This window comes from Trachypithecus francoisi, unplaced genomic scaffold, assembly GCF_009764315.1.
Source record: "Trachypithecus francoisi isolate TF-2019V2 unplaced genomic scaffold, Tfra_2.0 Lachesis_group12, whole genome shotgun sequence".
Taxonomy (NCBI): domain Eukaryota; kingdom Metazoa; phylum Chordata; class Mammalia; order Primates; family Cercopithecidae; genus Trachypithecus; species Trachypithecus francoisi.
In genome coordinates this window covers 31,997,590-32,006,981 of record NW_022681457.1, presented here as the reverse complement: position 1 = coordinate 32,006,981, position 9,392 = coordinate 31,997,590, and the positions used below count along the sequence as shown (strand labels likewise).

The window sequence follows — 9,392 nt, the reverse complement described above, 5'->3', positions numbered from 1 at the left end:
CCCTCCCCCCACCCCACAACAGGCCCCAGTGTGTGATGTTCCCCTTCTTGTTTCCAAGTGTTCTCATTGTTCAGTTCCCACCTATGAGTGAGAGCATGTGGTGTTTGGTTTTCTATTCTTGTGATAGTTTGCTGAGAATGATGATTTACTTTTAAAACAGGTTACCTGTCACTCAGGCTGGTGTGCAGTGGTGCAATCCCAGTTCACTGCAGCCTTGGACTCCTGGGCTCAAGTGGGTCTCCCACCCCAGCCTCCTGAGTAGCTGGGACTACAGGTGTTCAGCACCACAGGTGGCTAATTTTTTATATTTTTTGATAGAGATGGGATTCCACTATGTTGCCCAGGCTGGTTTCAAACTCCTGACCTCAAGTGATCCTCCCGCTTTGGTCTTTCAGAGTGTTGGGATTATAGGTGTGAGCTACCACACCTGGCCTATTATTTTTGATATGTATGGTGTTTGATTTTACTGGAGGGATACTTAGGAGTTTCCACATTCCATGGGTGACAACCATGTCATCCATGAGTGACAGCCACTAATAAAGAAATTTCAAATCTAGGATCTAGTGATAGAATACTTCACAAGTATAAGGAGATATTATTTAGTGTAGGTTTTTAGTAATAATAGTATGCTGGCCACTTTCCCTATACACATGCTTTGAATATTGGTGTTTTCAAGATTTTGCTCTATACTGGACCTTCTTAATTTCTCACTCTATAAACTCTTCTTTGGGGAACTCACCTACTTCTTGAGCATCAACTTCTGTGTAATAATAACTTCTGAATCCAGCCTATACCTAGTTCTCTGTCACCTAAGGATCACTTGCAAATATCTAAAATGTAGACCATCTAACTCCCTACAGGTAAGCAACTTTCAACTCAACATGCTAAGATTGAACTCATTTTTTAAAAAAACTCTTAAACCTTTCTCTGCCTCACTCTCACTAACTTGGTTCATGCTCTCATCATCTGAATTACTGCACACTTCTTTAAAATTCTGTTATTGATGCTTATCTAAAGTATGAGTGACTGAATTTTCATTTATTTATTTATTTATTTACTTATTTATTTAGAGACGGAGTTTTGCTCTTCTCACCCAGGCTGGAGTGCAATGGCGCGGTCTTGGCTCACTGCAACTTCCACCTCCCAGGTTCAAGCGATTCTCCTGCCTCAGCCTCCTGAGTAGTTGGGATTACAGGTGCCCACCATACCCGGCTAATTTTTGTATTTTTAGTAGAGACGGGGTTTCACCATGTTGACCAGGCTGGTTTTGAACTCCTGACCTCAGGTGATCCACCCACCTCGGTCTTCCAAAGTGGTGGGATTACAGGCATGAGCCACTGCGCCTGGCCTGAGTGACTGAATTTTCTAAAAAGGTGAATTGCATTATGCTATTCCCTGCTTTAAGTTCTCTAAAAAGACTATTCTCTTTTTTTTTTCTTTTTTTTGGACGGAGTCTCGCTGTGTCGCCGAGGCTGGAGTGCAGTGGCATGATCTCTGCCCACTGCAGCCCTGCCTCCTGGGTTCAAGTGATTCTTCTGTCTCAGCCTCTGGAGTAGCTGGGAGTACAGGCGAATGCCACCACATCCAGCTAATGTTTGTATTTTTAGTAGGGAGGGGGGTTTCACCATACTGGCCAGGCTGGTCTCAAACTCCTGACCTCATGATCCGCCCACCTCGGCCTCCCAAAGAGCTGGGATTACAGGCGTGAGCCACCGTGCCTGGCCAAGTGTAAACTTTTAAGATGACATACAAAGCCCTGCATGACCTGGCCCTTCGTCTCTCTTTAGCCTTACAGCCAGATTTCATTATACCACATGCTAGCATTGAAGTATTGGGCAAGTTTTTTAAACTTGAAGTTAAAAAACCTCAAGTGAGGATATTAATGCTAATCAGGGGGAGATAACAGCATATAAAGTGCCAAGCATACTGCCTGGCTTAGCGTTAACAATAAATATTGGCTGTTGTGGAAAAAGAAAATATTACTGCATGTATTTGTTCAATCTCTACTGCTGTCGCAAGAGGATGCTTTGAACTGCTGATTGGGTAATGTTTTAACATAAACGGAACTCTCCACTGAAAAAGAAAGAAAAGGAAGAAAGAGGTTTATTTGAATAGACTGGAAAGAAAATTGGAGGTGAAAAGTTGAGTGATCGGGGAGGATTAAGAGAGGCCCACAGAGTTGTTTGTTCGTGGAGATGAGTTAGTGGTAGTAAAAACTTCAGAAAGAAGAGATCTGGCTGAGCGCAGTGGTTCATGCCTGTAATCCCAGCACTTTGGGAGGCTGAGGCTGGCGGATCACTAAGGTCAGGGTTCAAGACCAACCTGGCCAACATGGCGAAACCCCGTCTCTACTAAAAGTACAAAAATTAGGTTGGTGGGGTGGCGCGGGCCTATAATCCCAGCTACTCTGGAGGCTGAGGCAGGAGAATTGCTTGGACCTGGGAGATGGAGGTCGCAGTGAGCCGAGATCACACCACTGTACTCTAGCCTGGACTACAGAGATGCTGTCAAAAAAAAAAAAAAAAAAAAAAGAGACCTGAAGTATTTGCTGTCAGAATATAGGGGAACTTTGGAGAGCTAAATGGGTTAAGATCTTTAGGATGTTTTGCTAACCCCCACCCTGACCTCCTCAGTGGCCAGCTTTAGTTACTTTGTTAAAGTTTCATGGTTGGTTACGTTTCTTCAGAGTTTGACACTAGGTTGAGGTTGGCCATGAACTAATATAATTATATCTCAGTTACACGATTATTTGCGCTCCTTAAGTGTCTCCACCCTCATGTTAACTGACATCTGCCCGAAATTCATTCATCTAATACATATTTGAGTGGCCTCCCCTCTTTCCGTTTGCTGGACAGCCCATCATTTTCCAAAGTCAGCCCCTAAACTCTTCTATGAGTTTCCTGACAACTCAACACAAAAATTCGCCCCTCCCTTTTTTGCGTGCAACCCCGCCTCCTCTGTTAATCGTTTGGCTGTCATTCCTCCTGTATAGCGCTCCTTGCAATCAGGACGGGTGCTCTACATATTTGCTAGCTCGGTGTATGGCACGAAGTAGATGCTCAGTAAATGTTGATTGAAAGAGTATCCCGTGCATCTCGGTGACATCACATCCTGCGTGCCGTGGCGTCATTCTGCATTCCTTGACTGCGGTAGGCGCAGATCCGGAGGGTTTAAGTGGTTGTTTATAACGTGCACCAATATATCCAACGCAGGCTGTGGTTTCAGACCGCCCACAAGAAGCGCGGTTGGTGGGAGTGCGGTCTCGAGGTCGGCTGGCAGCTGGGAGACTCCAGCTCCGGGCGGAAACACGCTGCCTGGGAGGCACCGGCGCCTAGTGATTCTGGGAATAGAAGGTGCGAGGGAGGGAGCTGGCAGCTCTCTTATCGCGGTGTTTCCTCTCTCTCTTCACTCCCGGGGGGAGCTCTCGCGAGAGGAGCAAGAGGAAGATGGCCGTGCCCTGTTTTTCGGTGTGAGGCGGCGACGGCAGCTGCTACGGCGAGGCTGAGATCCTGATGTCGTGGGCACCTGAGCTCTAGCTCCCCCCAGCGAGCGCGCGTCCCTTCGTGCCTAGGCGAGAGCCGGCTCTTCCCCGGGAGATGCGTTTGTCCCAGGCTCGGGGGCGCAGTGGGAGTTCATGCTGCGCTGGAGGCTCCTGGCCACCGCTCTAATCGCCTTGGGCCGCCGCAGCGCCAGCTCCGTCGCCAGCGGTGAGCCTCCCGATTCCCCGCCTTGCCCCTGGCGGCGGCGATGACCGGGGAGAAGATCCGCTCACTGCGGAGGGACCACAAGCCCAGCAAAGAAGAAGGGGACCTGCTGGAGCCCGGGGATGAGGAAGCGGCGGCTGCCCTTGGCGGCACCTTTACCAGAAGCAAGATTGGCAAGGGCGGCAAATCTTGTCATAAGATCTTCAGTAACCATCACCACCGGCTGCAGCTGAAGGCAGCTCCGTCCTCCTCCAATCCCCCCGGCGCCCCGGCTCTGCCGCTGCACAATTCCTCCGTGACTGCCACCTCCCAGTCCCCGGCCCTTCTGGCCGGCACCAACCCGGTTGCTGTCGTCGCGGATGCAGGCAGTTGCCCTGCACACTACCCAGTGCACGAGTGCGTCTTCAAGGGGGATGTGAGGAGACTTTCCTCTCTCATCCGCACGCACAATATCGGGCAGAAAGATAATCACGGTGAGGAGTGCCAGCCCCTCTCCACCTCTCTCCTTCCCCGAGCCTAGGGTGTGCCTCCCCAGGCTTCTGGAATCCTAGGCCCCCCCTCCAGCAGACTCTTCTTTCCTCTCCTTTGCCCATCATCCGCGCCATTCGGTAAATCATGACCGACTCAGTAATAGCGTGCCAGTGGTCAGGGGGTTGGTTCTTGTGGGTGCAAAGGAATGTATCCTCCTTGTCCACTTCAAAGTTTCTCGTGAGAAGCTGTTTTGTTTGAGACAGGCCTTCGATTTGCTGATTCTGGACTGCCAGAAATTTTAGGTTGCCTCTCACCCAACCTGGTTTTCTCCTTTTGTTTATGGAACTATGTATTTTTTATTTCTCTCCCCTTCCCCCCACCTTGGCGTTTTAAATTTTGAACACATAAATCGCCCTCCTCCCTTCATTACTCACAACAGATCCCATCTTGACCGCAACTGGTTGTGATTCTGCCTGCCACCAGGTTGTTTCTTTTTTGTCTGCTTTCAGTAAACTTAGAATGTTTGATTTCTGAAAGCCACACGATAGAAGTTTGTTGGTATTTGATACCTAGAACAGTTAGACTTCTCAACAGCCGAGTTTTGTTGGAGTAGAGATTTGATTTTTTGCTTGTTTTAAGTAGATAATTGCTAATAGTAATGTCTCATCTTGATGACTGTGACTAAAAATACAATTGTGATTTTCATAGTAATTTTATCTTAGTCTATATTAACCATTTCTTTTTGCCTTGTAAGCTGAATTTTTTGTTTAATTCTAAAAAATCGTGTGACTGAGTTAACTTTTAAGCAGCAGTAAATTTATTAATGAAAACTAATGTGAACACTGACATTTAACATTTAATAGGCCGTTTTAAACTGGGTAGTTGGCACATATTGTTGATCGCTCTGCTTTTAATATGAAAAGTGTATACATTCAGTTAGAACACGCTCAACGAACTTTGTGCTCAAAGTGATATACATATCAATGAAATATTTGCCTGTGAAATAAGCTCCTTTAATTCCATCGGGTTGTAGGCTTTTAAGGACAAAAATTCAGATAAAAAAAGAGTAAGGTTTCTCTTGGCTGTATAATTCTCTAACAACTGCATTTGTTTTCCGAATTTACAATGTTGTAATGTAATGAAATCACCACCTATCATTTATCGTAAATCCCCAAAAAAGTATCTTAAAGTTGCAGCCAGTTTTTCATTACTACATTTAAATTACTTAATCATTTTGCTATTATTGTAGAAGCATAATGTTGTTTGTTGATGATGGTAATTATATTCTAACCCTTTGGAAAACAGTTGTTAGTGGCAGATGGGTTGTAGCTTCAGTTTATTAGTCAATTATTAGGAAGTTTTTCAAATTTGGTCTACATAGTAGCCATAGTTACATTACCTTGAAATATCCCTGAAACAGGTAAAAGGTTTGAGAGTTAACTCCCTTTGAAATAAGAGATGGATGAGTATCACTGAAGGTATTGGATTACAGAATTATTGGGCTTCCATGTCTTCAACCCAACATTTAGGAGTACATTTGTTTAAGTTCAAATTCTGTTCAAAGTAATTACAATCCTATATACTCTTAAACTCTTGTCCTTAGCCCACTGAAACTCACTTTTTTAAAGTAAAGTTTTTTATTGTGTTTAGCTGACCTTATATCATTGATGTTTCTGATTAATGTAACCAGTGGTTCACATACCTGGGGTAAATATAATTGTTTTCCCCCCTGCAATGTGTACATGCTCATCTCCTACAGTGAGGCGTCCTAGGAACAGTGGCTTCAATTTAATGTGCTTCTTATTTAGTCTTTTTTTCTCCCATAGCCTCATAAATTTTTCTGGTACATTACTACTTTTACTCTTGATGTTTTACTAACCTGGATGCTTTTAGATTTTTAGGATGTTTTTCCTTTAAAATTATAGAAGATAAATACTTATAAAATCACTTAAACAAAAGCAAACTGGGATAGGTGCGGTGGCTCACACCTGTAATCTCAGCAGTTTGGGAGGCCGAGGTGGATGGATTACCTGAGGTCAGGATTTCAAGACCACCCTGACCAACATAGTGAAACCTCGTCTCTACTGAAAATACAAAAATTAGCCTGGCATGGTGGTGCATGCCTATAATCCCAGCTACTTGGGATGCTGAGGCAGGAGGATCACTTGAACCCGGGAGGCGGAGGTTGCAGTGAGCTGAGATTGTACCATTGCACTCCAGCCTGGGTAACAGAGACTCTGTCTCAAAAATAAAAATAAAATAAAATAAAAAAAAAATAAATAAATAAATAAAAGCTGTATATTCTCTTTGGATTGCTTTAATATAAGTGCATAGCAGAATAATACACTCATACAGGTACATAGCAGAGCCAGACAATTTATACCATGTATTACATAGTTTTATGTTCATCATAAGGATTCCTTTCCCAACATGGTGACAGTGATGATTATTGTCCTTATTATAGATACAATTTATCCAGTAGGTCAGCAGGGTGCTAATTGTTTACATACATTGTAACATTGAATCCTCACAGCAGCCCTGTCAAGGAGTGCAGTGGAATCATCTCATCTTGCTGTGGTCTCTGCCTCCCAGGTTCAAGTGCTTCTTCTGCCTCAGCCTCCTGAGCAGCTGGGACCACAGGTGTGTGCCACCATGCCCGGCTAATTTTTGTATTTTTAGTAGAGACTGGGTTTCACCGTGTTGGCCAGGCCGATGTAAAACTCCTGGCCTCAGGTAATCCACCCACCTCGGCCTTCCGAAGTGTTGGGATTACAGGCATGAGCCACCGCGTCCAGCCCAAAGCAGATAGTTTTATACTCATTTTAAAAATAAGAAAAGTAAAGCCTAGAGAGGCAAGGAAACGTCACTAAAGTTACATGGTATAAATCTGAAAGCTATGAATCATAACAAGGACTCCAAAGCATATCATGAACCTCTTTGTAAGTATTTCTATTGATTGGGACCCACTATATTGCAAGGAAGTCAATTCTCATAATGTGCATTTGGGGTTTTAGAGCAAAGTTCTTCAATATATTTTTTTCTCATTCCTTACAAGAGTTTTGTAAAGAGATTCTACCATTGGACATCTCAGGTTTTTCTGTGGAGCCCAGATCTCAGCCCTGTTTGCTACTTCTTTTTTATATAATGGCCCAAATAAATGGGCTACTTTGTCCACATGATAGCCCTTTAGATATCTGGCAAGATTACCTTCAGGTTCAATATTCCTAACTTTTGTATCTATTCCTCGTCACATTGTTTGTAAAGTATTTAAAATAGTCCCTGAAACATAGTAAATACTGTATGTGTGTTAACTAAGTAAATGAAAATCTTCGTCATTGTTTAGTAGAACTTGTTTGTTAATTCTTCCCGTAGAAGATGGTGCTCAGAACTAACCTTATTGCTGGAGATATATTAGCCTTGTGAGCAAAGACAACAGGGAGACTATAATGCTGTAAAGCAGCACACAGTTATGCAGTGCAAGAGCATGTTAATTAATTAATTTATTTTTTGTGATGGAATCTCACTCTGTCACCCAAGCTGAAGTGCAGTGGTGCAATCTTGGCTCTCTGCAGCCTCCATCTCCTGGGTTCAACCAATTCTCCTGTCTCAGCCTCCTGAGTAGCTAGGACTATAGGCATGCACCACCACATGGGCTAATTTTTATATTTTTGTATTTTTAGTAGAGACAGGGTTTCACCATGTTGGCCAGGCTGGTCTGGAACTCCTGACCTCAAGTGATCTACCCACCTCAGCCTACCAAAGTGCTAGAATTACCAGCATGAGCCACCGTGCCCGGCCAAGAGTATGTTAATTTTTTAATTATGTTTTGTTCTCAAGTGATCTGCTGTCTTCCATTCTATCCCTTCTTGTATTTATTTATTTTTTTAACCTCAACAAAGGACTTTATAACTATTATATTTTATTTTGTTAGTTTTGGTCCTTTATTGTACCTGGAGAGCTTGTTGAATCCTGATTTGATCACTATTTAGTTCAGTTCATAAGCTATTTGAGTTTAAACTATCTCTGATTTGGTAAAATTTTTTGGTATGTGTGTGCATTTGCAAGTTATTGACTTAAATTGAATAGGAGAAAGGATAGAGCTTTTACTTTTGTGATAAAATATTGGTTGAATAGGAATTTTTTTTTTGAGTCATCAATTATTTTGTGAAGTATTGTATTCTGGGTCCAAACATATTTCTTGAGGTGTGTTAAGTACAGTAACAGCTATAAAATCATGTATACATTGTATTCAAATATGCCAAATGATTGTGACTCATCACTTAATAACAGCTGTTTTTTGGATGAGGAAGAAATATTAAATGTACACAAAATTATGGAACTCTGTGTCTTTGGTTATATACCACTTTTTTCTTTAGTGTAAAATTAAAAGATTGAATCTAAGCCTTTTTCCACTGTCAGTGTAAGGATTTTTCTGAATCAATTTTTGCCATTGATAGTTTGGCAAAGGATCATGATGACATGACTTTTTTTATGATTGATAATAATTTTACTTATTGAGAATTGAGAGTATGAAACATATAGATTTTCTTGGTTTGACTATACTTCCTATTGGTTAGACTTGTAATTATGTTTTTTTTTCCTTGAGTTAAATGTCCTTAAGAAGCTAAGCAGCTTCTCTTGGATGCTAGTCAGAAGCTTTTAGGTGCCAAAGTGATGAAAGTCCTGAACATATGAATTGCTCAAGCCAGCCTTTCCTAGATGTGAAAAATTTCTGATTTATTCTGAGAAATTTGGCAGTTTCTCCTGCCTTTAATTACATTGCCTGGCAGGTGACAAGCCATCTTCTCTATGGTTAATTTTAATTTTTCCTTGTTAATTTTCATATTTACTTGTAATATTTTCATGTTAATATGTTCTTGAAGCTATTTCACACAATGTTAGAGATTTCGAATTATAAGTTAAAATTCAATTGAGAATATTCCTGCCGATGCAGTTGCCACAGGGAAGTGACAATGAAATGATTAATGTGTAAAATCTCTGCCTCATGGCTGGCAGATTTCTTTAGCCAGTGATTGAAAAAAATCTCAATTTCAGAAAGATTAAAAAGGTGCAGGCCTGGCATGGTGGCTTATGCCCAGCACTTTGGGAGGCCAAGGCGGGCTGATCACCTGAGGTCAGGAGTTCGAGACCAGCCTAACATGGTGAAACCCTGTTTCTACTAAAAATGCAAAACATTAGCCGGGCATGGTGCCAGGC

The 9,392-nt window shown here is 42.5% G+C and overlaps 2 protein-coding genes across 4 annotated transcripts in view; one reads left to right on the top strand and one right to left on the bottom strand.

Annotated features, from left to right (window-relative positions):
- Positions 1 to 2,590: 2,590 nt before the first annotated feature.
- Positions 2,591 to 3,636, bottom strand: HHLA3 (HERV-H LTR-associating 3). Its single transcript, XM_033228850.1, is given in 3 exon segments — positions 2,591 to 3,040; positions 3,042 to 3,331; positions 3,580 to 3,636. Coding segments are annotated over 3 exon segments (498 nt in total). The 3' UTR covers positions 2,591 to 2,889.
- The window catches only part of ANKRD13C (ankyrin repeat domain 13C), a 91,580-nt gene continuing 85,517 nt past the window's right edge, over positions 3,330 to 9,392 (top strand). For all 3 annotated transcript variants that reach the window (XM_033225281.1, XM_033225282.1, XM_033225280.1), the window contains exon 1: positions 3,330 to 4,177. In XM_033225281.1, coding sequence (XP_033081172.1) covers positions 3,748 to 4,177 — 430 coding nt within the window. In that variant the 5' untranslated portion in view covers positions 3,330 to 3,747. The remainder of the gene's footprint in view (positions 4,178 to 9,392) is intronic.